This window comes from Penicillium taxi (assembly GCF_028828555.1).
Source record: "Penicillium taxi strain IBT 34144 chromosome Unknown utg000005l_segment0_segment0, whole genome shotgun sequence".
NCBI classification, from domain to species: Eukaryota; Fungi; Ascomycota; class Eurotiomycetes; order Eurotiales; family Aspergillaceae; genus Penicillium; species Penicillium taxi.
The window spans coordinates 2,988,358-3,016,154 of record NW_026643207.1 but is presented as its reverse complement, the minus strand read 5'-3'; the positions used below and the strand labels follow the sequence as shown (position 1 = coordinate 3,016,154).

General features: G+C 47.7%; 12 protein-coding genes across 12 annotated transcripts; 5 read left to right on the top strand and 7 right to left on the bottom strand.

Moving 5' to 3' along the window:
* Positions 1 to 283: 283 nt before the first annotated feature.
* N7495_008430 (DUF3433 domain-containing protein) lies at positions 284 to 4,728 on the bottom strand (the record flags this gene model as incomplete). Its single annotated transcript, XM_057211081.1, has 2 exons — positions 284 to 1,142; positions 1,211 to 4,728. 2 exons carry the CDS (start codon positions 4,726 to 4,728, stop codon positions 284 to 286), a joined length of 4,377 nt encoding a protein of 1,458 aa, XP_057060624.1.
* A 1,153-nt stretch (positions 4,729 to 5,881) lies between these two features.
* Positions 5,882 to 6,919, bottom strand: aspf4 (allergen Asp F4; the record flags this gene model as incomplete). The annotated part of the gene is made up of 1 exon (XM_057211080.1): positions 5,882 to 6,919. The coding sequence occupies one exon, from the start codon at positions 6,917 to 6,919 to the stop codon at positions 5,882 to 5,884; it is 1,038 nt and encodes a 345-aa protein (XP_057060623.1).
* A 2,261-nt stretch (positions 6,920 to 9,180) lies between these two features.
* Positions 9,181 to 10,156, bottom strand: N7495_008428 (isocitrate lyase/PEP mutase family protein; the record flags this gene model as incomplete). The annotated part of the gene is made up of 2 exons (XM_057211079.1): positions 9,181 to 9,960; positions 10,028 to 10,156. The coding sequence occupies 2 exons, from the start codon at positions 10,154 to 10,156 to the stop codon at positions 9,181 to 9,183; spliced, it is 909 nt and encodes a 302-aa protein (XP_057060622.1).
* Positions 10,157 to 10,940: 784 nt separating this feature from the next.
* hosA (histone deacetylase HOS2) lies at positions 10,941 to 12,449 on the top strand (the record flags this gene model as incomplete). Its single annotated transcript, XM_057211078.1, has 1 exon — positions 10,941 to 12,449. One exon carries the CDS (start codon positions 10,941 to 10,943, stop codon positions 12,447 to 12,449), a length of 1,509 nt encoding a protein of 502 aa, XP_057060621.1.
* An 800-nt stretch (positions 12,450 to 13,249) lies between these two features.
* Positions 13,250 to 15,036, bottom strand: N7495_008426 (OSBP family protein; the record flags this gene model as incomplete). Its single annotated transcript, XM_057211077.1, has 7 exons — positions 13,250 to 13,514; positions 13,565 to 14,128; positions 14,182 to 14,460; positions 14,528 to 14,638; positions 14,700 to 14,805; positions 14,881 to 14,946; positions 15,000 to 15,036. 7 exons carry the CDS (start codon positions 15,034 to 15,036, stop codon positions 13,250 to 13,252), a joined length of 1,428 nt encoding a protein of 475 aa, XP_057060620.1.
* A 445-nt stretch (positions 15,037 to 15,481) lies between these two features.
* Positions 15,482 to 16,365, bottom strand: N7495_008425 (GIG1 family protein; the record flags this gene model as incomplete). Its single annotated transcript, XM_057211076.1, has 3 exons — positions 15,482 to 15,804; positions 15,854 to 16,036; positions 16,092 to 16,365. The coding sequence occupies 3 exons, from the start codon at positions 16,363 to 16,365 to the stop codon at positions 15,482 to 15,484; spliced, it is 780 nt and encodes a 259-aa protein (XP_057060619.1).
* A 260-nt stretch (positions 16,366 to 16,625) lies between these two features.
* Positions 16,626 to 17,423, bottom strand: N7495_008424 (nicotinamidase; the record flags this gene model as incomplete). Its single annotated transcript, XM_057211075.1, has 2 exons — positions 16,626 to 17,279; positions 17,346 to 17,423. 2 exons carry the CDS (start codon positions 17,421 to 17,423, stop codon positions 16,626 to 16,628), a joined length of 732 nt encoding a protein of 243 aa, XP_057060618.1.
* Positions 17,424 to 17,954: 531 nt separating this feature from the next.
* On the top strand, positions 17,955 to 18,782 carry ssuA (RNA polymerase II subunit A C-terminal domain phosphatase; the record flags this gene model as incomplete). Its single annotated transcript, XM_057211074.1, has 1 exon — positions 17,955 to 18,782. The coding sequence occupies one exon, from the start codon at positions 17,955 to 17,957 to the stop codon at positions 18,780 to 18,782; it is 828 nt and encodes a 275-aa protein (XP_057060617.1).
* Positions 18,783 to 19,052: 270 nt separating this feature from the next.
* Positions 19,053 to 22,130, bottom strand: N7495_008422 (putative DNA excision repair protein (Rad26L); the record flags this gene model as incomplete). Its single annotated transcript, XM_057211073.1, has 1 exon — positions 19,053 to 22,130. One exon carries the CDS (start codon positions 22,128 to 22,130, stop codon positions 19,053 to 19,055), a length of 3,078 nt encoding a protein of 1,025 aa, XP_057060616.1.
* A 393-nt stretch (positions 22,131 to 22,523) lies between these two features.
* Positions 22,524 to 23,424, top strand: N7495_008421 (exosome non-catalytic core subunit SKI6; the record flags this gene model as incomplete). Its single annotated transcript, XM_057211072.1, has 2 exons — positions 22,524 to 22,810; positions 22,911 to 23,424. The coding sequence occupies 2 exons, from the start codon at positions 22,524 to 22,526 to the stop codon at positions 23,422 to 23,424; spliced, it is 801 nt and encodes a 266-aa protein (XP_057060615.1).
* Positions 23,425 to 23,645: 221 nt separating this feature from the next.
* N7495_008420 (high-affinity Cu transporter CTR3) lies at positions 23,646 to 24,473 on the top strand (the record flags this gene model as incomplete). The annotated part of the gene is made up of 4 exons (XM_057211071.1): positions 23,646 to 23,687; positions 23,744 to 23,774; positions 23,827 to 24,385; positions 24,437 to 24,473. 4 exons carry the CDS (start codon positions 23,646 to 23,648, stop codon positions 24,471 to 24,473), a joined length of 669 nt encoding a protein of 222 aa, XP_057060614.1.
* Positions 24,474 to 25,126: 653 nt separating this feature from the next.
* On the top strand, positions 25,127 to 26,048 carry cyp4 (peptidyl-prolyl cis-trans isomerase; the record flags this gene model as incomplete). The annotated part of the gene is made up of 4 exons (XM_057211070.1): positions 25,127 to 25,283; positions 25,447 to 25,616; positions 25,694 to 25,800; positions 25,862 to 26,048. 4 exons carry the CDS (start codon positions 25,127 to 25,129, stop codon positions 26,046 to 26,048), a joined length of 621 nt encoding a protein of 206 aa, XP_057060613.1.
* Between the last annotated feature and the right edge of the window lie 1,749 nt (positions 26,049 to 27,797).

Here is a 27,797-nt window from a genome sequence, read left to right as displayed (position 1 = left end):
TATAAATAACCGATAGTGATTACGGTGCTCTACTTCTTAGCCAGAAATCATCCCAGGTCTGTAACAGACGACCTAGAACATTGCTACGTAGGTATTTAATGATGGATCTTGACCTCAGAAAGTATCACTTGAACCCGAAAACTTCAAGTGCACAAGTTTTCTCATATATATACAGCCATCCCATCAACCTTGTATCCACTGTTCAAATGTGGCTCTTTTGCTCGAGTCAGAGCACTTAATATACAGACTCAAGACAAGATCCATGGATCCCCTCTTTCCAAGGTTATAAACTTTTTGCAGAAACAGTCCACGTATTAGTCTTATCCTTCTTCCGGAACTGCGGTCTCGAAACCCATTCACCAGGCCCATCCCTAAAATTCAACATCTCAATACCCCATCTCAGCTCACCCTCTTCGTCCAAGAACCAACCCAGCCGTGTAAGAAGATGCTCATAGTCAGCAGGTGCAAGATTTCCAGCTTCAATGCCCCGTACCACCTCTAGGAAGTTCACACTTCCGGCTATCAGCACTAACACGTCGCCGAGACACTCCACGTTGCGGACTAGTTTTCCAAAGTACCGCTTTTGAAGAATGGCAACAACGGCTGCTGTGAGGATTAGCCAGGACATTATGCCGATGCTGAGCCAGACGGCGACGGCGTTCATTTGAAGAAGCTCGACGCGCTGGGAGACTTGTGCTGCTACTTTTCTGTTCGTGTGCGAGATCGGGTGCGTGACGTCTTGGTATTTGGAAGGTGTTCGTCCTGGGAGTCCGTCGTAATATGTGCTGAATTCAACCGCGGGTCCGAGGTCGACTGGGAGACTGGCGTTGATTTTCTGGTATGCCCAGCCACCTGTTTCCATGGACAGATTTTTGCTCACGAAATGTTGGAAGAATGTTGTGAAAGTCTTCTCCGCGAGCTCAGTGAAGATGTCTGGATCTAAGAGGGATGATGCATTGTTCCCGGCCATTGTATACATGGCGTAGGTCATGAAGTCCATATTCAGACCGTTCATCTTGTCGCGGATGTTAAAGCTGTTGTCAGATAGGTCTTCTGTCGAATAACCTAGTTGTGAATCTGTTCCTGCAAGATTCAATGTGTCGGCTGCCGTCAACATGGTTGTTGTGAAAAGTCGGCCAAAGCTGTATTTTCCAAGTCAGAGCATGCCTATTTAATTAATCGATGAGGGAGGTGAAAAGGCTCAACTCACCTCAAAGTCACGTTATAATGCATTTCCCCATCAGCTGCTAAATCAATTGGTCCTGAGATGTTGTGAGGGACGAAGCTGTCGGCCCATGGCTCGGACATTGTCTTGGGGGTACTTGTTATATTGAAAGACAAAACCTCGCTATTCTGCGGATTCACAGTGACTGTTGCATCAGCTTGTTCAATTATCGGCAAACAGTTGATCATACTAAAGGATGGCGGTTCAATAAACAAGAGCTCAGGATTGGATATTGAGCTGGTGTCTTTGTTGTCGTTGACTTCGATACCTGTAATCGCATCGCCGTGGAACCACTTGGCTGAGAAATTTCCCTGCCAATCTCGAGACGACCAACCCTCAAGATTAGCATTCGGGGACCAATATCCAATACCCACAGGGCCCTCCCGGGAATCACTGGTCTCATTTCCACAGCAGATGACGGCGGATGGATTCACAAAAACAGAAGTGCAACCAAGACATGACGTCCAGTTTTGTGATTCGAGAAGCGGTGTTATAAGGGCGGGATAACTTCCTAGGTCTGAGGCAGTCCCTAATCGATAGCCCCCCAAAAAACCTTTCGGGATTGTACTCTGATTGTAGATTGTGTGATTTGTTACATCTGTGGGCGTCAGCCAATTTGTTATGTTCAACATCGCCTTCAGTGGGACCTCGCTGCAGCTGATACGGCCCCGGATCGCAGGTGTCGTGAAGGTAACGTTGGTTTGTGATTCTCCATCTGTGTCATCTGCTTGGCTTGCACCTAGTTTTGCCAGTGACCCTGAACTGGTGATGTTGCTTAGATCAATGGGCACGAAGCTCCAGCCGTCTTTACTCCAAGCAGGTTCTGAGCCATTCAGGGTGAGTTGGATTGTAGCAGTATACATCCAATAGGAAGAGATGTTCGTGAACAGCTGAGTCACAATTGGAACGATATAGTCGTTGGACGTAAGGGGGTCTAGCGCTTGCTCTGTTTCGAAAACAAATGGGATATCGCGAACTTCCAACTGCCGCTCAATTGTAATGGGGTTGATGATGTTCCCCGATCCACGATTGAACAAAGCTGACATTGTAGTCGTATCTTGGAGAGTTGATTGTAAGTTTTGATAATTTTCAGCAAGGTATAATAAACACATAGACTCACAAATAGGGGATAGTGTTGATCCCAAGGAGACCAAAAAAAGCAGCCAATGCTTATTACAGAGTGCTTTCACAGCAGCCCATATCCAAAAAGAAGACTGATATGACATATCAACACCCTTTTTGAAAGGCTGATCGCTCTTGGACAACGAGAGATATGGCTGTAAGTGGCGGAAGTTATCATCGATAGAGCCCCACCACAAACCAAGAAGTGTTGCTATCACCGTTGGAATCATTGAGAAGGGTGCTAAGGAAGAAACACTACTGCTCAAGAATGAAAACCGAACCTGGTACACAAAGCTTTCCCCGTAGAGTCTGGAGTTCTCGGCGTAGTGATAGAGAACAGCGACACCAACTATCACAAGCGCAAGTACAAGAACAAGTGCAAGAAGAGCTGGCAGACGAAGTATCATGGGAGTCCCATTTTCCGATTGAGATTCTTTCTGGTCCTCTGCCTTTATGGCGGTGGTTTGACACAAGCCCTGAAAGTCTGTAGAGTAAACTTCCCCACCTAACTTCTTCTGTAGTTCAACTTTTGAGGGTTGCCGAAGTGGCAAAAAGCCAGATCTTGCTCTCATGTTTTGAGCTATCAAATAAGCGATACCTATAACTGTTGCAGGATCTTTGTGCAAGTTTAATGGTCTTCTCTGTAGACGTGAAAGCCACCAAACTGCAAGCAGAAGAAGGAGTGAAATGGCCAATAAAATTCCCAGAGCAATTGCAGGTCCATCCTGAACGACGACTCGAGTTTCAACAATGTCAACTGTGCCTTGCATAGAGACTCGATGAGAGGCACCTTTTTGGATCAAAGCTGACTGTATAACTTCACCAAAATGACGCTGTTTCACCTTGGCCGCCGTGGCTATGAGGTCGGGGTCTCTTACTAGCTCTGTCATATTGTAGCTATAAGGAGCCCCAAGCAAGACTGCAGCACCTCCCATCTCTGCTGTCTCTGCCCAAATGATCGATATCATATAAGTTGCCCAATCAGCATTCAACGACAGGTCTTGAAACTGGGTAGTGTTGACAAGCGTTTCCGGAATCGAAACCTTGTTCTGTTCGTACTCGCTCTCATTGAATGATATATCTGGTACATCTCCATCCAGTGCAGCTTTAGCCGTGATATTGGCCATGTAAAACTTTGTGTCGCATAAATAAGCTGAGTAGGTACCTTTGGAGGAGGCGTTTTTCCATGGCTCGGTGACCACAATGACTTCACGACCATCACATTCTGCCGTGTGATTAACCACCGCAGTAATCTCATCGACGACACTCCCGGAGGCTGTTTCAGTGCCCGCGTAGAAAAACGTAGATGTATTGGACCAGCTGCCACCTCCAATAAGAAACATAGTGTCGACTACCCGAACTCCGTACTTGCAGCCGTCGGTGCTGGACCACATGACAGAGACAGAAGCTAAGGTTTCTGTTTTGTTAACTACTGAAGCCGGCTCAAAAGCTTCAGAATCCACCGACATTTCCGTGCAGCTTAGTTTGCTCTTAAATATTGTTGTCTCGCCCTGCCATACCTGTAATGAGTTTGTGGGAAGGGTATTGATAGGCTCTGTTTCCAAGCTCGCAGGCCAAAATGGCAAGATCGTATATTCATCTGTAATCCATGGGGAAGTTGACACGTTTTGCAGGAGGTTTGCGATTGTACGGAAGTAGGTGGCACGATCTTGATCGATAGGTAGAGGCGAATCTGCCAGTGGTGATAGGCGCAGGAAGTCCGTTAATTTGGGAACAGTTATCTCCTGTGATTCCAAGAAGTCGGAAGAAAGCGATGAGATTGCCAGGAATCCAATAATATTGAGCAGTACTGAGCATATCAACACCCAGCTACGCCTCCCATTCTTCTTCGTCGCGAATCCATCGTATAGAACAACCCACCAAGGTCCTGGGGAGTGGAGGATCGATGCTTCTGCATTTGCACCTTCTGGTCGTGCAAGCCGAGCAAAAGGCTCTGTACGCTTGATATCGTTCAACAGCACAGCTGTCATTTGAACGTATATAACAGCGATCATTGTCGGGCTGTATCTCCAGCCAAAAAGCATGGCAGAAGAGCCATTGTCAGAGCCTAGTCCATAAGTTGTCGAGGACCTCCACCATAGCAAAAATACGGTCAAACTAAGGCCAAATGTCACAAGGCTCAAAACGCCCATGAAAGTGTGGGAAAAGGTATAGGGTATCCAGTTCGCTGTGCAGTTCGCCGACTTCTCAGGGCTATGGACATCAACTTGCTGAGCCAGCTCTGTGACTGTAGTGCCAGCACTAGAGCCATTTATTCCCTTCCATTCAGAACCAGAGCGGCTTGGCCGAATAAAAAACGAGAAATAAGAAGCACTTTTAGCGAGTATTTTGCGCTCTTTTGCATTATCATATCGGTCCATGTTTCCACGGCTGCTCTAATATGTAATTCGCAACGGCGAGGTATAAGGTTATACCCTCAAAGTAAAGTGTCCCGGACCTGCATATTGTTTATAATATTCTGCCTTCCGAGATGCCCTGTGGGCAAGCGGGGCTTTGGGACGATGGTCATTTCACCATAGATAGTACTTTGTGTTGATCCAATAAAAGGTGATCGTACAAGCGCCCCGTAGATGGAGCAGTTGCAGGGTTCACAGCGCCTAAAGTATCAACAGTTGCATTTTGGCCCCCCACTTGAATAATTATATGGAGCAAGGTGAAGGATTATTTAGCTAAGCACCAATAGGTAGAGAGCGCTGTGTTACAGACTCCCGATGTTAGTATAGTGATGTACTTTTTCTCTTCGAAAGTCTCCATCACATACAAGGAAATGTTCCCCAGTAGCCCCTTGTAGTAGTACTGTTATTTAGTGGCGGCCCAGGGCTTCCATGGTGGTACTAATATTTAGTCCAGTACCATGCCCACTCAGACTTGAAAATCTGTTTCAACTAATTTTTCCCTGATATTTGTCAGTATGACCGTGGCAGTTGATTAGACTCTTTGTCTCTTTAACATATACCTTGGAAATGATATTAGGAGAGGGATTTTGACTTCAACATCAAGCCTTTGCCAACCCTTGAGATCTCGATGGTTTCAGAAACACAAGGTCCATCTATGGATGGCGAGCATCATGATGACCTCAGATCTTTGGAAGCCTTAACTACAATAGCCCAAATGGTATAATGATAACACATCAAAGGATGGAGACTTCAGAGAAAGGTGAAAAGCTCCCGAAAGGAGACAACATCATGTCAATGGGCTCTCTGTGAAAAAGAGAAAATATCAATATGAACTAGCAGTTCAATGGTATGTACAAAAAAAAAAAAATCCAAAAATGGCATATCGAGATCAAGGGTATGTATGCAATTCCTTGGAACAGACTGAAAAAAGGTCGCCTGCGGAAGAGCGACCGAGCAGGCTAACATAGGTGTCGTCATCGGCCTTTGAAGTTCACAAAATTACGTAGCTGTGCACACGCGCAAGACGAAACAAGGAGCATTTCCAGCCAGGGTCATTGGCAGAATTGGAGTGAAGAAAAAAAACAAATTAAAAGGTACGAGGAACCAGCCCAACAGTTTAAGCATAGTCGAGATTGACAACCAGACGAACAGCCTCGGTCACGGTGTTACCTCCAATGCCGTTTTCGTACCGCAAGGCATAGTTGTAGGCGTTTTCAATGGAGCCGAGGTCCTTGGTGATGGTGGAGCAGACCTTCTCAGTAAGAGCAGAGCAAATCTTCATACCCTGGATGGGCAAGTTGTATTGCTCGGCAATGATGGCGGAAACGTCCCAAGAGCTGGTTTCGGGAGCAGGACGCACAGTGAATTCACCCCAGGTGGCAGCATAGCTGCCAAACTCGCTGGTAGGGCAATCATCACCCTCGAACGCAGCCCAACCACCGGTGGATTGGTCGTCAATGGCAACATACTTGACGCCATTGGCGGGGACGTTGATTGTGAGAGCCTTGTTGGGCGAGAAGAAGCCATTCAAGCCCCCAAGGGGACCGACCTTGTTCCAGAAAATCACGGTCCAATCGGCGGAGCTGCTGCCCTCGAAGCGGAAGACATTGCGGTACCCGCTGGCTGCGCTCTCCTCGACTTCGATAACGTTGCTACCCCAGGGGGTACCGGTGTTTCCCTTCCAGTCGATTCCAAGAGCTTCCTCGATGTAGTTCGAGATACCGAATCCAGTACTGGAGAAATCTAAGTCCGAAGGGTAATCGGTCCAAGAACTGCTGGAGCTGGTGCTGGAGACGGCGGTGGCGCTGACAGAAGACTCAACAGCAACGGAAGTTTCAACAGAAACAGAGTTGGAGGTGGAGGTAGCCTCGACGGCGGCAGCGACGGTGGTGGAGGTAGAGGAAGAGATGGAAGATGAGGCAGCCTCACCGGCCCACTCGTTGATCCACGACTCGAGGACGCCGTTTATGGTGGCAAAGACCTCATCGCCAACCGCACGCTCCTTCAGCTCAGGAGCATCGGTGACAACGGGAAGGGCAGGCTCCTCGATGTTAACTTTAGCGTGAGCGTGACGACGCTCATGACCGTGAGAACGAGCAACGACCGAGCCAGCGGTCAGGGCCGCGGCGAGAAGGATGGAGTTTTTGATGTGCATGTTTGCAAATGAGTGACTGAGCAAGGGAATAAGAAACCTGCTCGGAAAAGAAACAATTTCAAAAGAGTGTGGATTTGAATGGGTGAAGAAGGGAAGGGAAAAAAAGGAGAGTGGGCTGGACTAGTTATTAGGGGCGAACAGAAGACAGAAACAACTTTGATTTCAATACTTGAAATTCAATTTACCGGTTCCAGGGGTTACGTGAGAATGATTGGCTCAGAGGAAGTGGTTCCTGAACTGTTCCTGAACTTACTGATGAGTTTTTCCTTTGATTGGTTGACCTTCCCAAAACAAGGCCTTGGTAATTTACCTTGTAAGTCCCTTACGTGTTTTGTTTATCCCTAACCTTACACAGTACAGATCCTTTTCCCTTTTCTCTCTTTTTCTCTATCAAGTCGAAGTCGAAGTGTCAGTCAAAAACGTGCTCTGATCGGAATGTGAATCGGAATGTGGCTTATTCCCTTTCGCCTCCTATCGGTTTCACCAATCATTATAGACTCCACTAGCCCTGACTTCCCGTCTCTTGTCGGCAACGGCTCTTTTACAGCCTTAAGAGTACTCAGACTTTAAAGAGCATATGGCTCAGTTTCAATTTTTAGCCCTTGGCATGCTCCGTGTTTTACAATTTCAAAGCTGTTCAACTGTTACTATCCCACAATTGTACATGCTACTCAGCTGATAGCGTTATGGAGTCTACGGAGTCTACGGATTCATTGGGCTCTGAAAGGCAATGATCTGGGCGTCGATCGCCACCTCGTGGTAAGTAATGATTTGCGTAGGTGGCTCCATTCCCCCTACTCGATCCTTGGGCCACTTCAGTGACTGCAAGGCTCGATTTCATTTCAGCCTAGAATCCTTACTAAAATTTTAGTTCTAATACCTCAAACCCTCAATATTATCGATCCAGCCCATTAACTGAGTGACTAGCGATACGAGAACTTTGTTTTAAAGTCTTATACATAGTAACCTTAGAATACACAGCCCAAAGCTGACTATATTAAACCTGCCAAGGTTGAAACCTTGGAAGATTAATCTATTCTAACCCTGCCCCTGTCAACCCTTGGATTCCTTACAGGATTCATTTCTTGATACTTAGTAGTTAGAAATATTGCATAAATATATCGCGCCAGATTTTTGGTTCAAGGCACTTGGATCCACGGCAATTAGCGTTGGCTGAAACAATTCATCCGTGCTAGTCCAGAGGTTAATTTCTACTCCGAATCTGGTTTATTTATTTTGGTCCCTGACTTCATTTAGGAGTGGAGTCCTTACGCGGACTTTATAGGTCGAATAAATGGACCTGACCGCCCTTTGACAGTTGGGCCATTAGGCAAGAGCTAAACATGGAAAGTTGAGGTTAGCTAAGATTTGTGCATAAATTTAATTATTTTCGCTCAATGATGTTACACGGGTGCCTGGTACATAGTAAGATCAGTAAGCATGTCAAATGCTGGCTACTGTATAACATCTCGGACCGTTATGTCAGGGGTAAACGTCCATGCTTAACAAAAGCATCATCCTTACGGAGTACCTGTTTAGAAATATCAATGCATACTTAGGTAATTCTTAGGTTTACGTGAATAATACAACATACCATTTATCAATAAGGTAAGACAGTGCTATGGGGAGTTGGATATTTTTAGATCTTTTAGTACTTTGGACTGGTAGAAGATAAATTGATGTATCAATCCTCGTATGATGATCTTTGGGGCCTCACTGATCTTGGAATTTCACAAATAAAGCAATACAGAATTATAGTGTGTTACTATGTGTATAGGTCTATGATGTTCAAGAGCGGATCAGAGGCTCAAGGCCGTTTCAGCAGCCGCCAAAATATGGCCATTGGCCTTTGAATATTTGAAAGTTCCACGCGCTCGATGGAACCGCCTTTAAGGGGTCTCAATCATCATTTGGCCGACGAATTAGTCCAGGAGATACTCACCGTGTCTTTGTATTCTCATATATCAGTCTAGCCCTGAAACCTTAGATGGCATTTCAAATGTGTACATTGATGGCATCCGTTCTCTGTAATTAGTCGGAGTCCTTGGGCTGGAAGCGGATGATATGCGACTTGTTTAGAATTCAATCAGCACATAAGAGCCTACAGTGTACAGTTTACTAATCAGAATTGATTCTCAATTTTGACGTCCATACCCCATAATACGTATTTTCGCTGTTTATGGAGGCTTCCAAGCTTAACAAAAGACATCTAGAGATCGACCACGACTCAAACACAAGCTTTCCCATTTTAATTCATATCATCACTTCTTCAGATCCACGCCGCTATCAAATGAGACGCCGCCAGCCTCTGCATCAAGTTTAACGCTCTCATCCAACCCACAAACCCGGAACAACATCTGCGGAGTCAACTCCTTAGGTAAGTCAGGCAATCCCAACTTCTTCAACTTCTCCAGTCCCTCTCGCATAGCTGTCAGCGCGGGGCCAATTGTGGCGAAAGGGTAAATGATAATACGGAATCCAATCTCTCGAGCCTCGGCAGCAGAAATGGACGGCGTGGACCCATGCTCGACCATATTCAAAACCAAAGGCCATGGGGCAAGATCCTGCACAGCCTGTCGCGCCATCTCGCGAGATGAGATTCCTTCAAGGAAACCCACATCGGCACCAGCGTCTCTGGCTGCTTTCAAACGGGCTACACTCTCTTCATACCCGAGGGACTGCAACGAGTCTGTCCGGGCAATCACCACAATGTCGCTACCCATCCGCTGGCGGGCTTGTACTGCAGCCCGGATACGGCTTGTGTAAGTGTCTGTGTCCACTAGCAACTTCCCAGAGAGGTGGCCACACCGCTTGGTTTGAACTTGGTCCTCAATGTGGAATCCCGCAACGCCGGACCTTGCGTACTGCTCCGTCGTACGGGCAACCATGATGGGCCCTCCGTAGCCAGTATCCGCGTCGGCTATCAGCGGTGTTGATGGTGAGAGGTTTGCTAGCATCTCGGCATTGTTGCGCATGTCGTTCAGTGTGCAAATACCTAAATCTGCTTGGCCGTGTACGGAAGCTGCGGTTCCTGCTCCTGTCTATCCGAATATTTAGTCTTGGCTCCTCTATATGCATAGTTAAGACTGCAATGTTAAGAATACTTACCATGTACAATGCTTCGAATCCTGCAGCTAGGGCCATTCGCGCCGACAGACCGTCATAGACGCCTGGTGCCATAACGAAGCCATTTGGGTCTTCGAGCATACGCCGGAGATTTCTCGCGCTTGTATTCATTTTGTTTATTTGTGGTCAGAGTTAAACAATTTACAAGCCCGAATAACTTTGGTTAAATAAGGACTACTTCGCCGTACAAGGCCCGAGATGCCGCTCTCGGACAACCTTGTTTTATAAGCTTAATCTTCCACGTGTGTCACAAACCATTTTTGCCTCATCTCCACCACAACAAACTACTATGCGATGATGCGCTTTTCCATGTTTCCGGCCGATACCGGGCTTTATGTCATCAAATACAATCGGCAATTTCTCGCACCCGCCGAAGCTTTATTATCGAATGAGGGTTGCTATTACGCTAATGTGAGGCGAGGACTGTGAAACCCGCACTTGACATTGGAAAATGAGTCGGTGACTGATAATTCATCCCGAGGCGGGATATCGCTGCTTATACATTTTATGTCCACATTATACTCCTTACCTGGGTGATTGAATGTCACCTAAATGCAGATGGAGCACAAGTTCGCGGGTCAACAACCCAGATCTGGTGGTATGCCGGTTTAGATCCAAAAATTACTTAGAAATGCATATTTGATTGAACCTTTAACTGGAAATGTCCCTCTTAACTCCGCAGTTCATTTTCAACGCCCGTTGCCTAGTCCGGTAAGGCGTGATATAGACCTCTCGGTGCAGATCCCCTTAGTCATCCATCGACTTTCCAGAACGCTCGAACTTTAACCACCAGAAACCTTCGATCTCGAATTCAACTTTGAAATGCGCTGTTCACTTTTCGCCTAGTGTATTTCCTCAGTCTCATCTTCAAATAAAAACAATTCACGCAAAACCGATGGCTCGCTCCACCATCGTCCAAGAGTATGCGCCATCCTCGACATTGTCGACAACGCTAAGCTTGGACCACAAGTCCACCGACGAGCGTCAAACCTACCAAGTGCCGCGGCCACAGGGCTACCGAGTATCATGGCATGCCAACCCAGCAGTGGAGCCGCACCATTTCGGTGTGCAACATCCTATGAAGCCATGGCGACTCACATTGACGAAGCAATTGGTGATGGCGTACGGGATGCACCACGCGATGGACCTGTACCTCTCACGGGCAGCGACATACGAGGAGATGGCGGAGTTTCACCAGGAAGACTACCTTGATTTTCTGAAGCAGGTCATGCCAGGCGACATGGACCGCGCCGAGCAAACCGATAATGTGCAGCGCTTCAACTTCGGCGACGACTGTCCCATCTTCAACGGCCTGTACAACTACTGCGCCCTGTACGCGGGCGGCACTGTCGATGCCGCGCGCAAGCTCTGTAACGACCAAGCTGAGATCGCGATCAACTGGTCCGGAGGCCTACACCACGCTAAAAAGGCCGAGGCCAGCGGCTTCTGCTACGTCAATGACATCGTCCTCGGCATCCTACAGCTTCTGCGCCACCACCCGCGCGTCATGTACATCGACATAGATGTGCACCATGGTGATGGCGTCGAGCAGGCCTTTTGGTCTACGGATCGTGTGTTGACAGTTTCCTTCCACAAATACGACGGCCATTTCTTCCCCGCCACCGGTGCGCTCGAGGATACTGGCCCCACACACTCGCTCAATCCAGGTGCTCATCATTCCATAAACGTCCCTCTCAACGACGGTATCGACGACGAGTCATACATTGCGCTTTTCGAAGAAGTCATCACAGCCTGTAACACCAATTACAACCCCAGTGCTATCGTGCTTCAATGCGGTGCCGACAGCCTAGGCTGTGACCGACTCGGCGTCTTCAATCTAAATGTCCAAGCCCACGGCGCCTGCGTCGCCATAACGAAGAAATTCAAAAAACCACTAATAGTCGTCGGGGGCGGCGGCTACACCCCGCGCAACGTTTCCCGCGCCTGGGCCCACGAAACTTCCATCCTAGTCGAAGCCGACAAGAACATCGATCCGATAATTCCAGAGACAGTCACATTCCGCAACCATTTCGGTCCCGATTACTCCCTCTTCCCGTCCCTGTCTAATACGGCTCGCCGGATAGAGAATAAGAATCCGCGCGCTTACCTTGATAGTTTGCGCGAGGCAGTCCACGAACAGCTTCGGTATATCAAGGGTGCGCCGAGTGTGGCGATGAGTTTTATTCCACCGGACATCTTGGGTCTGCGGGAAGACACGGAGGATGAAATCAGAGACGAGATGGCTAGGATGGAAGAGGAACGTGAGGAACGTGAGGGTAGTGGATCGCTTGCTGCTGCTGCGAGCGGAAACACAAGTGTTCCTGGTTCGGCGGGGGGTATTCCTCGAAATCGCCGACGAGATTTAGAACGGGGCTCTGGGTACAGAGGAGAGCTGTATTCATAAATTCCGCATTCTGCATTCTGATCTTGGGCTGAGTTGCTGGTCGGTTCAGTCAGGTTTCTTTGGTATCTTGGGTCAGCTTTCAAGGTTCTTTTCGAAAGATAAAAGGGGAATTATGGTGTTCTTCTGTATCGTGAATTCTTTTAGGGGAGTTTGGTCGTTCTATTTACGCTATGATGTCCCGAAGACATCTGTACACTAATTACAATAATGAAATGGCAAAATGAAGATCTTTCATCTTCTAGTAGTGACATCGGCTTGGTTTCTATCTTAATCGATTCTTACTAGTGGTCACTATTCATAGTCAATCGATCAAATTGCAAGTTTCGTCTTATACAGAGTAGAGCAGTCTTTGGGACTAGATTAACAGCAAGTAGTATCCATGGATCTAAACAAAGCAATTCTATATCACATAGCTCCATAACGATAAATAAGTTACAAATAGTGAAAAAAGTAAGTACTGGGTCATTTGCGTTCTCACAATTCTTCCTTATTTTTAAGATTGGAGCCAGCTATACCCACGGATTGTGTGCAGACAGAGGATTTTCTCTATTTTATTATTTCTTTCCTTTCTTTCTTTTTTTTTTTCCCTGGCCAGACTCAGGACTAAATCGGGTGTCCAGCGGGTGCAGAAGTAGGTTGAAACCCTTGTGTTGAACATGATAGAAGATGGGGGCAGACGATTGGTGGTAGTCGCTGAAACAAATGGTGGGAGGATGTCGAGGTAGTTCGAGATTCATGGAGGGAATAGCGGCGAAGACAGAATGGGCGAGAATGGGCGAAAATGTCTTGGTTTCATTTCTCTATATCTTCTCTTCTGCATCCATGAACTGTTCCACCTTGTGCGTTTCTGTGTCATTTCGCTCCACAACGGCCGGCTTTTGGACGTCAGTTCCTACGTTTACGCCTGTGGTGGTATTAGCTTTGACGTCCTGGGTTGGATCCACCGGATGGCTATTTTGTGCAGCGAATGGCGGGATCTCGAACTGAGATGGCTGTTTCTGACCTGGAACGATGGGCGCAATGGCTAGGATCTGCTTCACTGCAGCCTCGGGATCGTGCGAGTCCCTGGATTTGAAAAGTTAGGTAATGTAGACAATGTCGTTCGGGGAACTTACACGTGAGCGTTGATGATCCAATCTAAGCTTTCCTCGCCCTCCTCCGGGCCACCAGGACCACCGTGCACGGCACGGAACAATCGGGGTGTCCACTCGACACCTTCAGCGGTGCGCTTGGCAGCCTCCTCTCGTTGGCGATCTTCGATCTTGGTCTTTTCATCCGTAGCTGCTTCGTGGTTCCGGGCGATAATTTCCTTGACTGTAGGCAGCCATAGTCTTTGAGACTCCCGCTCGTCTTGCTCTCCAGTCGGACGGGCCAAAGGTTTCGTGTGCTTGGCATGTGTGGCATCGAACAGCACGTTCTTGTGGTGAGTATGGACATCCTTGATATCCATCTCACCATTCCACATGCCTGACAAATCGAACAACACTTCGCCGGTCTTTTCATTCTTGATGGTGCCTCCAATGGCATTATACGTGCCAGAGAAGTAGCCCTTCGTCTTGAATTCGATATCCGCTACGAGACCGGTTTCGGGGCATCGGACATAGCTGTGGTCGCCGAGCTCATACTTCATCTTCCCAAATAGGATACCACGCGCGTACATGTTTGGTTGCGTCAGAATACTACTCATCCGTTAGTATCGATGACGTAAGAGAAATCATTCTTGTCAACTCACTAGCGCTCCCCCTTCTCCTTGTCTTGACCGTGGTTCAACAGAGTCAAAATCGCAATACCTTCCATCATACTGGCTGCCGAGTTACCAAGGAACTTGCTGCGGGGCTTGAGGGTACCATCGATGCGAATGTTGTGCTCCGGGGCCATAAAGAAGTAGCTCGACTTCGGGGGGTGGTGAGAAGTCTGTTCGGAGATGTAGTATCCGCGTGTGTTATCCGGATAGTCCCAGTAGCAAGTAAATGTCTCCCCCAGGATAGGGTTCAGTGGTTTCTTCACCCCTCTGTCCGGTGATTAGGATGCGTCGCAAAAAGAAAAAGAGAAAAAAAAAAGTATGCGGGGTAACGTACGGGGGTTTGATGTGCCAACCACTCAAGTAGAACTTGACAACTGAAACAAAACGCTCGATAGGGTCATCAATTGTGGACATGGGGAGGAGGGTTTCGGGGTGGGCCATGAAGCTATTCGTGGGCGAGGGTCAGTTCGGTTTCACGGTGAGTGAGGGGGAGGGGCACAACATACTTGGTGATACGTTCTAACATGGACCGGGGCTCGAGAATGAAGGTCGGCAGCACGACACGACTCAAGTCAGCGCCCGGTCGGAGCTGAGAAATGATGTGCGAGAGGACTGAAGAGCGTCAACTTTGAGCCAGCTACAGCCGCAGCAGCGCAGAAGCGCAGCAGCGACGAAAGAAAGACATACCATTTCCCTGATCAGGCTCAACGACCTCCTCCTCTCCACTTACGTTATCCTCGACAGACGAGCGACCTGGAAGTGCGGTGTTAGTCATGGTCGGGGTTGTCAAAGGTAAGAATCCGTACTTGTCAAGGAAGAGCGGCGGAGACTGGGGACTGGCATTTTGGCTGCGTTCGGAATCAACCAGAAAGGGTAGAATGTTGTGATACTTTCACACTGAAAAGTTTTAGGAGACAAAACGAACTTCAAATGTGTGGAATTATGGAATTTTAGGTTCCTTAGGTGTTAAGAGAGTTGTTCGAGGTATAGGAAAGAGAAGAACATAGAAAAGACAGAAATAGAGGAAAACGAAAATGACGTCGCAAACTCATCTTTCGGTTTAATTCACGATCACATCTACTTCTACCATTAAACATTCTCTCATCGTCTTCCTCATTCTCATTCTCATTCTCATTCTCAATCTCAATCTCAACTTCTCTTCTTGTCTTCCCTACTTAGCGCAAAATGCTGACATCTCGTCATGGCATACTCCGGGGCTGAAAGCATCATACATGAAACAAGTACCGGGGAAATCGGATCCATTAATTATATATGCATTCTTGACAGCTCAAATTTGGTCAATCAACGGCATATCACCTCGGGTGATCTCCCTTACAAATGCCATATCCGGCTGATGGAGCATGACGTGGAAGTGTTCGACAGCGTGTACTGATTTCAGTGATTTCCAGTTCTTGAACCAAATTACCTTTTCAGACGCCACTCGAGAGCAAAAAGTTTGCTGCACGAACCGCTCGATCGCCTCGCGTGCATCGGCGGTCAGATCGTCAGTGGCTGGATCATCCTCCAACTCAAACTTGGTCCAAACGACCAGATGGACAATGTCCGTGTTGACACCATACGGCCAGTCATTGTACAGAATCCGAATATCCTCTACTCTCCGTCAGCACTTGGTCTGGAGCCACATATCCACAGCACATACCTTCGAACTCGAATGGCTGCCCCGTAGGCTTCATGTCGTCTGGACTGCCCTCGCCCCATTGAAGTCGCTTTTGAACAATGAACCGCATCACAGATCCATATTGAGCTTTGATTTGGGCCGTAAATTCTAGGTATCTGCGAAGGGCGCTCGGAACCCTCTGGAATAGATCAATCCGGTTCGTCTCTGGAAATCTTCGTCAGCCTATGCCTCAATCTATACACCCAACAGACGACTCAACTGATGATTTCTTGAACCACCTCCCAATTTTGGCGTTGGTACGCTTCATCTGGTATAGCCAGACATTGGATGTTCTTAGCTGATGTACCGCGTAGAAAGTCTGGACATTCCGCCGTCCATTGTGATCGGGGTACATTCATCAGCCAGAAAGGCAGATTATCAGCGTTGAGGCCATGGTCCTGGAGAAACTGGGCGGGCTCGGTGGGATCAGGCTCGGTCAGTTTCTTGTCAAGCGCATTGATTGCTGCAGCTTTTGATACGCCAGAGTGAAGCATGGTGAATGTGGTATAGGAATTGATGGATGAAGGATCGACGCTAAATAAATCAACACCGTCATCTCATTACTCAGACCGTTATTCTGTCCGACGGGTGGACCTCCCCGCGAATCCACTTGATGCCACACCCCTTGATTGGTAAACGCAAGGTAGACATAAGGCTGTCTTTTCGAAGGACGTTTCTAGATTATAGAATCCGTCTTATGGAAAAAGCATATTGGGTACGCTAGTACTGCTACTGACTTCTACCACTAATACTATCATGCCAGCTTCTTCACAACCGCATCGTCTGCGTGAATCACCGACACTCCAGCACTACGAAGCTCCGCTTTGACCTGATCCCAGCCAGCCGGAGAAACACACTTGGTCCCCTCTTCAATGAGCCAGCTCTGGAACCCAGCCTTGATGGCGTCGATGGCGGTGTACTTGACGCAGAAGTCGCCGGCCAGCCCAACAACAAAGACATCTGTCACACCCTTGGCCTGGAGCTCAGAGGTTATGTCTTTACTGACGGACTGCATAGTGATAGTCGGGTCGAGGTTGCCAAAAGCATCTGCAAATGCAGAGTACATCTCAACCTGCGAATGCTTGCCTTTGTGAACCACAAGGTCGATGCGACCGGCGTCGATCTCGGGGATGACCTCAGCTCCTTGAGTCTCAGCTACACAGTGAACGGGCCACAGAAGCTGTGGCTTCGTTTCGGGGTCTTGACCAGGCGCTGGATTGGGATTCTTCATTTCAATATAGGACTTAAAAGGGCGGTTGTTAGGTGCGGGGTGGTTGCTGGCGAAGGAGATATGGTCTGTGGGATGATAATCTTGGGTTGCAATACGTATCACAAACCCAGGTTGGGCGAGAAGAGAGTTGATTAATGGAGCGATGGATCTGCCATCTTCGACAGCCAGTGATCCATTCTGTATATATCAAAGATGTTGTATATCAGCATGAGCCCTAGATTGTCATACATACTGGCGACTCACAGGTGGACAGAAGTCTTCCTGCATGTCAACCACAATCAGAGCAGGCACAAAGGGCCCATTATCCACTATTGAAGCCATCGAGAAGTAGCTTAGAAGTAAATTTCAAGTCAAGGCCGAGTCTCTCCCACTGACGTAGGTAGTGGTCTCATGGTTGAGAGCTCGTAAGCTAGATGCTGAGTCATCATCAGCGCTAAAAAACCACACAAGCAAATCTTCCCTTCCTCTTCTCTTCTTAAGGGCTGCGGCCCCAATGAAATATACAGGCTTTCTTAAATCTCAAGGATAATGAGTGATAGCTACAAGGTAAGCTTCAACCAACTTGATTTCTTTCTCTTCTCCTTCTCTACATGATGATTCTTATTTATTGGAGCTGTCTGAGCTTTCGCAATGCGGACAATCTCATTATACGCTTTTTTATCTGAACAACACCCAAACCCCCGTATCATCATTTGGCAATCATTCAATTTCCGACTCATGCTAATACAAATGATAGCCAACAGGATATTGTAAACCCATCTTCAAGCCTCCTTGATCCAAGACATTTTCTCCAGAAAACCTCCTGTATTAGTCTTTCTTCCTCTATTAGTCTCTTACTCTTTCTCAACCAACATGGCATATGACCCACGTCGTGTAAACACGGGGAGCACAACTCCCCAACCAACCACTCCTCCCCCTCCACAACCGGAGCCAATCCCCGAAATGGAATCCCAGGATACCCCCACAGACTCCTGGAAACTGAAGTTCTGCACGGTCTGCGCTTCCAACAACAACCGTTCAATGGAAGCGCACCTGCGACTGTCCGCCGCCCCATACCCCGTCATCTCATTTGGCACGGGTTCGCTAGTTCGACTCCCTGGCCCTTCCATCACCCAGCCGAACGTGTACAGCTTTAACACTACCTCCTACAACCAGATGTATGAGGAGCTTCACGAAAAAGACGACCGGCTATACCGCGGGAATGGTATCTTAAATATGCTGGACCGTAACCGAAACTTGAAGTGGGGCCCCGAGCGTTTCCAGGACTGGGTGCCGGGCATGCCGCGTGTCGACCACGTTTCCAAGGGCGACAAGGGCGCCATTGGTACGGAAGGTGGTGTCGTTGATGTCATCTTCACCTGCGAAGAGCGTTGCTGGGATGCTGTCGTCGATGACTTGATGAACAAGGGCTCGCCGCTGAATCGCCCTGTGCACGTCTTCAATGTCGATATCAAGGATAATCATGAAGAGGCTCTCGTTGGTGGAAGGGCTATCCTCGATCTTGCTAATCGGCTTAATGACGCTGCTGCTTCCCAACGGAATCTGCATGGCCCTGATGGATGGGAGAATGGTGCTGGTGCGGCGCGCCAGGGATTTGATGAGAGAGTTCCTGAAATTCTTGGCGAGTGGCAGGAGAGGCATCCTAGTTTGCCGGCATTATGGACTCTGGCCTGGTTGTAATGTTGATTGTTACACCTCGTCTATGATACCCTCTCGAGAAACCTGTCGTTTTTTTCAAACCTCTAAATATGGCTTCACAGTAACATTTTCATTCTCTACTTTCTCCCTACGGCGTAAATTGCAGGCGCTACAATTTGTTGGTCGATAATCGATTTCATTCCAAGAGCAATCCGTAAGGGTATGGGTATCAGTACTAAGAGAGAGAAAAATGCAAGCGCCACGTAGCTATTCGTCAAAACGTCGCGAAGTCTGCTATCTATACTGACTCCGTTAACCTTGATTCTTGTCCTTGATACTCTCCCCTTTGACCACCTCAGCCTTGACCATCTCGGCCTTGGGCTGAACAATGTCCCATCGCTCGCGGTACCATTTTTCAAGGCAGGCTCGCCGCTGTGCCTGCGTCATGTTCTCTACCACAAGAGCAAAGTCTGTTGCATTCGGGTATCCAAAGTGACGGGCCATGCTGCAGAATTGGCGGCGTTTCACAGCATCCGGCGGGTTGTATCTCAAGCCATCACCATTCAAAACATCGAAATGAGAGTTAGGAGCTGCAGTCGGCAGGGGTTTGGTGAAAGTTCGGTCAAAAACCTGGAAATCGGCGTCAGGATCGTTGTGTATTCTCTTTGCGTTAAGACTGAGCTGCTCCTCCACTTTGGAGGAGCCAATCACTTCGTTATTGAGATGTGTATACTCAACGCCCGCGCTCGCAAGAATTGCCTGGACAGGGTCATGTTTTTGTGCTGACCGTTCCTTTTTCTTGGTCGATTCTTCTTCTTTGCTCTCGCCGCAGATCTCAGCTGTTAGCTGGCTCATCGCTTCATCCTCCGACTTTAGAGTGTAGTCTTCCTCGGCATCAAATTCAAAGGCGACGTCCATCACCTGAACGCCCACTCGACTCTCTGCAACATTGGTCTTATTGACTATATCACGCAGGACAATGTTGTCATTTTGATATGAGAAGAGATTCTTCATGCCGAATATCTCACCCTTTTGGTCCTTTTGGTCCTGTACACCCTTGAAGTAGCGTCGTTCGGAGCTGGCGTTATAGCCTATCTCCGCTTGCTGCTGCTTGTAAATTTGCCGGGCATAAACAATCTCTTCGATTGTGCCAGCAGAAATAAGCCGGAAGACTTCGACATCCCGGAGTTGACCGATTCGATAGGCTCGGTCTTGGGCTTGGAGATCAAATGAAGGATTCCAGTTGGGGTCCACAACGACTACTTTGTTTGCCGAGACAATGTTTAATCCGACACCACCAGCCTTCGTGGAGATGAGGAAGACGAACTGATTCGGATCGGAATTAAACTCGTCCACAGCCTTGGTCCGGTCCTCATACTTCATGGAACCATCCAAGTAACTCACAGTGTAGCTGGTGTTGTTGAACAGCATTTGCAGCATCTTTAATAGCCGCAAGCTGTGCGAGAAAACAAGGACTTTGTCTCCATTGGAGTGCCACCACTTTAGCAGTTTGCGAAGGACTTTCCACTTGCCACAGAACTCTGGATTTGCAAAGTTTAGAATTGAGTCACGGGAGCGGAACAGCGCTTCCCACTGGTCTGGCAGTGCAACTTGAAGCATCTCCTTTTCTTTCTCCTGCTTTTCTCTGGGGTCATTCCCTTGTGGAATCATAATGGCGATGTGATTGCTGATCTTTTGAAGAATCGTAATGGCAGGGAAGACGTAGGACTGCCACCGTATAGAGGTTCCGGGTATAAACATATAGCAGCACCACCCGGCCTTCTTCTTGGATCCGCAGTCGCATGTTTCAGTGGATTTCTGGATGATCTGTACAAACACACTATCCAAGAAGTTTTCGTAGGCATCTGCCTGGGTCTCAGTCAAGGGACAAAAAACTACTCGGTCGCTTTTTTTGGGCAACTGATCCGCAATAAGGCTCTTCATTCGGCGAAGAAAGAAATGCGGCAGCAAGTTCTCGGCTAGCATTTTTGCAACGCGCCGCGCCTTGCTGAGCTGATTCACAGTAGCATCGTGGGACTGTCCAATCTTTAACGGTACTGCTATCTGTGCCTTCCATGCTGACAGAGGCCCAATCTTGCCGGGATTTGTCCAATTGAGGAGTGTCCATAGCTCCTCGTACCGGTTTTGAATCGCAGTGCCTGTTAGGCCAATACGGCAGAGAGCGTTGACCTCATTCATCGCTTGCGTCACAATTGCTTTTGGTTCCTTGATTTTGTGGCATTCATCCGCCACCACGCAGTCCCATTCCACCATATTTACCTCATCCTTGTTATTGGCATAGGTTGTGTAGGTCGTGATCATTATTTCAACTCGTCCAGATTTTGCGGCATGGAGGGCAATATCCTTGCTCGGACCGTGATAAACGTCGACGTTCCACCACCCCCATCGCTGGAGTTCTGCGATCCAGTTTGAAATCAAAGTGCCGGGACAGATGATCAATGTCCGTGGGTACCAAGCATTATTATCGGCTCTCCGCATCTTACGCATTCTTTTAGCGTCTCTTTCGTCCGCCGTCTTGCCATACGCAGCTGTCAAAAATGAAATGACTTGGATAGTCTTGCCCAAACCCATGTCATCTCCTAGAATGCCGCCTTTTTGATAGACAAATAGCTCGTGAAGGAAGGCGGCTCCGTCCACCTGGTACTGTCGCAGCCACTGGGCAATTGGAGCGGGGACCAAGCCCATGGAACAGGGCAATTCGATATCCTTGTACTCCCGAGGTGCCTCTCTACCTGGAAATGATGGCTTCTCCTGTAAGTGTTCCAGGCGCTCATTATCAGAGAAATCGATGCAATCGTAGGAGGGTGGTAGCTTTAGCCCGTGCTCCTTGAGGTGCTCCTTTTGGAGGTCAAAACGATCTCGTCGCTGTTGGAGATATTTAGGCAAGTTTTCCAAGAGGTCCTCATCAGAAGAGGCATCACCGTACTCCCTCAATAACCGCTTTGATTTCTCCTTGGAACTTTCTAGTTTCACTCGGCCGACGATAACGTCGTCTTTAGACTTCTTCTTGGGCACCATTGCCCTGCGGGTTGCAGCCGCAGTCTGCTTACGCTTCAGAGACTTACGACCTTTGAACTTCTTGTACGCTTCCTCGCCATCGTTGAAATCGTCCGACTCATCATCCGTCGACTCGATAACGGTTGGCACCTCCGACGAAGGATGCAACGGAGTATCATCATGTTCAGATTTGAGGGGAAATTGCTTTGGTTTCACATTGGCAGGCGCTTTGGCTGGGAAAGTATCAGTTGCGTCAAATGTATCTATGGACGCGTCGTGCATACTAGTAGATGAGCCAAGATACGGCGTTGCTTCCAAATCATCATCATCCGAGTCGAGGCTGATAACCTCATGGTAATTTTGACAGTCCATTTTAGCTACATAACCGATATGATAGTTTATGCAGCTTTGAAGTATAGGGTGTTGACGGAGTTGATGGAGTAGATTAAGTGGAAGGCGCGCCAGGCGGTGGCAGTTGGCGATGTCATCCAGATCCGCCCAAGAAAAAAAAAAGCTCCCGATCACTTATCTCCCCCACACGAACTACATCGCTCAATCGCTCACATTCCAGGGCTTGGACTGTGCATGTGATAAGATTGGTATTTTCTTTTTCTTTGAACGCCTGTGCTGCTCTTTTTTTCCCTCCTAATCTTCAATCCCCACTACTCCGTTCTCCGTGCATAATCTAATTCAGACTACCTTGTTTACGGCCATTACTCATTCTATCCTGGAAGAATCACTCTGCTGAGAATCTGACTCGCAAATATGCCTCTTGACACCTCCACCACATACCCTCTGACCCGACTACGCCTGGACGGCCGCCGATGGAACGAACTGCGCCTTATGCAAGCCCAGATCTCGACGAACCCTGCCAGCTCCGGATCATCATACCTAGCAATGGGAAACACCGCAATCATGTGCTCTGTCCATGGACCTGCAGAGGGCCGCCGAGCAGACGCTGGTGGAAGTGCCGGTGCGGTCGTCGAGGTGGATGTCAATGTCGCCGGATTCGCTGGTGTCGATCGACGACGACAAGCTGGAGGAAGCGACAGGTAAGATTGTTACTATATTTGAGTGTTGGATGATGACATGCCAAAAAGACACTCCAGACCCACGGAATGCATTCCGAATCGAGCTAATCCATCTCTACAGACAATCTTCGCGCATTGCAACTATCCTCCGCGCCGCTTTCCAGTCGCATTTGTTTACCTATCTTTACCCGCATAGCACTATTAGCATCCACGTCTCCGTGCTCTCTTCTGATGGGTCTCTACTCGCGACAGCGATAAACGCGTGCACACTCGCCTTGGTAGATGCTGGTATTCCCATGCCCGGGCTCTTGTGCGGCTGTACCACAGGCATGAGTGGCACCGCGTCTACTCCAAAGGATCCTCGACATGATGAACTCGACCCGCTCTTGGATCTATCTCTTCCCGAGGAGCAGGAATTGCCTTCGATGACAATTGGTACCACAACTGTAATTCCCGGAGAAGATAATATGGATGATGATGATGATGACGAGGAGGACACTCAGGTTGAGATAATGCATATGGACTCTAAGGTTCACTCTACTTATGCTGAGATGATGCTGGCGGTGGGAATTGATGGATGCAGCCAGATCCGCGAGTTACTACAAGGAGTAATCAAAGCATCGAACCGAACGTGATGAGACGAAAGATACCGATTTATGCATTTATCAGGCGTTGAACTGAGAGAAATGGACTTTTCATGTTTTAATTTCACGTATTGTATTTTACAAGAATCTGCTCAATTGTGCTCACTTCGGACGCTAGGATAAGAAATGTGCTCATAAGTTACCCGACGTTGACATCTTATTTGTTTTCCTCTTCTTCTCATAGCACTTCCTCTCCTCACAACCTTTTCATCATGGATTCTATGAGCGACATGGAAACGAGCTGCAAGATTTCGGTAGATTTATTCAGCCTTCTTTACGTGATTAAATATAGCTAATCTGAGCCTACTAGATGCTTTGGAATTGGCATACGATTGATGCATGTATGCAACTGATCAGTTTAGACAAATCATGATATAACGATTAACAAACCAGGCTTCATTTCAAATTCCTGGCACATCCGATCGACTGGCAATTTCGCTGGCGCTTGCATCGGCGCAATCCTTCTCGTCGTTTGTCTCGAGTTCCTGCGTCGCCTCGGCCGAGAGTACGATGCCTTCGTCGTACGCCGGGCCCGTCTGCGCGAAATGTACTTGTCCGGTTCTGTCTCTGGCCTCACCAGCCAGACTACCCAAAACAGCCATACAGTGAAGATCACAGGCGACAACGGCGATGCGTCTGACGGTGTCATCACATCAATCCCAGATAGTAACTCGAACGGAAAAGACTTGGGTCTCAACAGTGCCACAGTCGTTGCAGCTGCTAGCAGTAGCCAGTGCGAAAATGGAAAGGCTACTACTACCTTGGGACCATACCGTCCTTCTCTCGTTGAGCAACTGATTCGCGCGTTGCTTCACACAATGCAGTTTGCCGTCGCGTACATTGTTATGCTGTTAGCTATGTACTTCAACGGGTACATTATCATCTGCATCTTCATCGGCGCATTCCTCGGCTCCTTCATCTTTTCTTGGGAGCCGGTTACTTCTAACCATGGGTACTGTCTTTCCCATTTTCCGAGAGAGCATAATGCTGATATCGATTCTAGGAACGATGCTACTGCTGTGACCAAGTGCTGTGGCTAGCCTAGGAGGGTTGACTTGCGGAACTGGCAACGCGCGACATACTCTATGAGCGCATTTGTCTAAAATCCAGATGTATATAGTCCAATTGGTTAAGCGACATGGGGTTTATGACATTATCTGAGTTCGCACATCTTGTGATGTCTCTTTACCTAATTTACTAATTTACTAATTTACTAATTTACTAATTTGAGCCCAAAATTCAAATTGTCTTATTCAGTAGCCATAACGTAGTCATGATAATTATTGATCGTTCTTGACCAGAAGAACTACTCATGGAATACTCCGTACTCTCGGAAGCAAGGGGAAGCTTGGGTGACTAAGCATGGAACCGGACAACTTCTTTTTTGCAGCTCGACGTCAAGCTTGAACTTTTTTCCCCCCTGTAGCTCCTTGTATCAACAATCCCCATTACCTAATACTGAAATTTGTAAGTGCACATTGAACGAACACCCTCAATCTCATTATAAAGGTCAATCTGGGGGTTCAAGGTAACTGGTAGTTATACCTGAGCTATTGCCCTTGGTGCTTCGTTTCCTATATAGGCCTGAGGCATCTAATTCATTCTGCACTAAAGATCCATCCCGCGTTCCCTAGAAGCTAATCCCAATACAGTTCGGCACCCCGAGTTATTCCGATCCGTTCTGCCCCTCATCATGTTTTGCCGCCTCAAGTCAACCCCACCCTCCCTCTTCTCTTCTCTCAATTGTTCTTTCCACCCTGTTGCCTATCGATCATTCGCATCATCAGCAGCCATGTCCAACACTAAGGTCTTCTTCGACGTCCAGTACGCCCCTGTCGGCTCCAGCACCCGTAAGTATTAACTTTTCTTTTTTTACAGCTCCTCAATTGTGATGGAGGGGTAGTCGTGAGAAAACCTGTTCCCTTTTGGTTGAAAAAAATGACTTGATCCCCCTCCTTTCGATTCATAACCACTCATCTCAATGATCTGAATTGGCTCTAATCCTGTATCCAGCCAAGGTTGGCCGTATCAACTTCAACCTCTACGAGGCTGATGTTCCCAAGACCGCCAAGAACTTCCGTGAGCTTTGCAAGGCCGCCGAGGGCCAGGGCTACAAGGGATCTACTTTCCACCGTGTGATTCCCCAGTTCATGCTCCAGGGTGGTGACTTCACCCGCGGAAACGTAAGTAACCCCTTAATCACGGCACCTTATGTTCCCAGACACCAGAGCTTAACTAACTTGGTCGTTTTGCAATCTAGGGCACCGGTGGCCGTTCCATCTACGGTGAGAAGTTCCCCGATGAGAACTTCAAGTACAAGCACACCCGCCCCGGTCTGCTTTCCATGGCCAACGCTGGTCCCAACACGTGAGTTTATGGTCCAACTGACTTTAGTGAGACATTTGTGCTGATTATGTTTTCTTTTCAGCAACGGCTCCCAATTCTTCATCACCACCGTTGTCACCTCGTGGCTCGATGGCAAGCACGTCGTCTTCGGCGAGGTCGCTGATGATGCTTCTCTGAAGGTTGTTGAGGAGATTGAGTCCCTCGGCTCTTCCTCTGGATCCATTCGCTCCGCCGTCAAGCCCACCATCGTTGATTGTGGTGAGCTGTAAGCTAGATCTTTGTAAAGATTTAGTTCGCGGTTGTGTCTCTTTGGAGCGTGAGTCTTCCTGCTGAAATTTGCGACTTGTGCCGCGGACTGGCGGTTTCCTTCGGTAGCTTTCCTTTATATTTGATATGATCTAGACAGTCTCCTGAGCTAGTCATGCATACTCCTTGAAGCAGGATTCATAATGTCCATTGTTTATATTCCGTAGAGTATAAGTAAAGATCTAGTACAGATTGCAGCGATCAAAGTGTTACGTAGGTATTCCGACAAGGACGTTTTATACCTACTGAGTTATTTTTACTTGTTATCTCACTATCTTTTTCACTCTCATTCTCACTCTTGCCTAGATACTCTTCCAGGGTTTTTCTTGAGTTTCTCATTCCTTCTAAGTTTTTCTCTGCATTCGCTAGATGCCTTACCTATATGCATATACATACCTAGGTACTCCAGTTTCCACGACCCTGCCTAAACATCTATCCCTCATCTTTCCTTTCTCACCATTTTCAGACTTCCAGCCTTGGAATCCTCTCTACGCCTGTTCACTGCTTAGACAAATAGCAAACAAGACCTAGGTCTCCAGCAAACGCAATGCGTTGTTACAAGGACTGTTCGGTATTGTGTGAGGCCCCTACCACAGCGCCAATGCCAATGCCAATGATGTTCAGCTTATTTCATGTCAATTACCTAGGTAAAGTGAATGTGTAATCAGACAAAAACCTCTTATTCTCAAATTCATTCTACCCATATCACACCCGTGGACCTATGTGAGGAACAAATTGCCAATTTCCAAAAGCACAATTATATCTTTCCCATGTTGCAACAACCTAACCTCCTGCTCAGGAACGACGAACTTTGAACTACCACGCTGTCACTGACGCTGGGGAGCATGTTGTGACTACTAATCAGAGTGCGTGGTTAGCGAACTCAACATCATCTGAACACCACCTAGGTAAGTTCTTCTCCTTTCTCATTTGAAATTCCTCTTCACTCTCACTCTCACTCTCACTTTCACTCTCACTTTCACTCTCACTTTCACTCTCACTTTCACTCTCACTTTCACTCTCACTTTCACTCTCACTTCTAATGCTCTTATTCACTTCAGCTCCTTTCACCGATATCCCACCTCAGTCTGTCCACATATAAACGCCAATCATCCATTCCTATTACTTCCTTTCTCACCACCTAAAACTATATCTTCAAGAATCTCCTCCTCATATCTTTCCTTTTTCAACACCTTCAGACCTCTACTCTTCTTGAAATCTGTTTGTCGGATTAAAGCAATGGTAAAAATGATCTAGCAACTACAATATATCATTATTATATATTGTGGGTATGGTCTTGGAAAAGATGCTCATGCCAATACCTCGTCAACTTTCTACGATGGACGCACCCTTCCCTCCTGATACCTTCATCATGCCATATTTTCGAGGTAGGATCTGCTCCTTATCCTCAACCACAGTGGACACACTCGTTTCTGCGAAAGAAAGGAATAGCAGAAGAAGCCACATTTTTTTTCTGGAGACAATACTCGCAGCCTGGAAGAAACGGAACCAAGTGGAGTATGAAATCATTGCCAGATTGGAAATATCGAATTCATGGATGTGCTGAAGGCGCAAAGCCCCTGATATCGGTTCTGCCTTTCACTCCTCTGATCTATTCGAGAGCACCGACTTGCCAATCGTCTGACGAGGAAGACACCTCCCCTCGAAGTTTTCACATCTCAGTCAATAGATCGGCTCTACTAGTCTCTAGA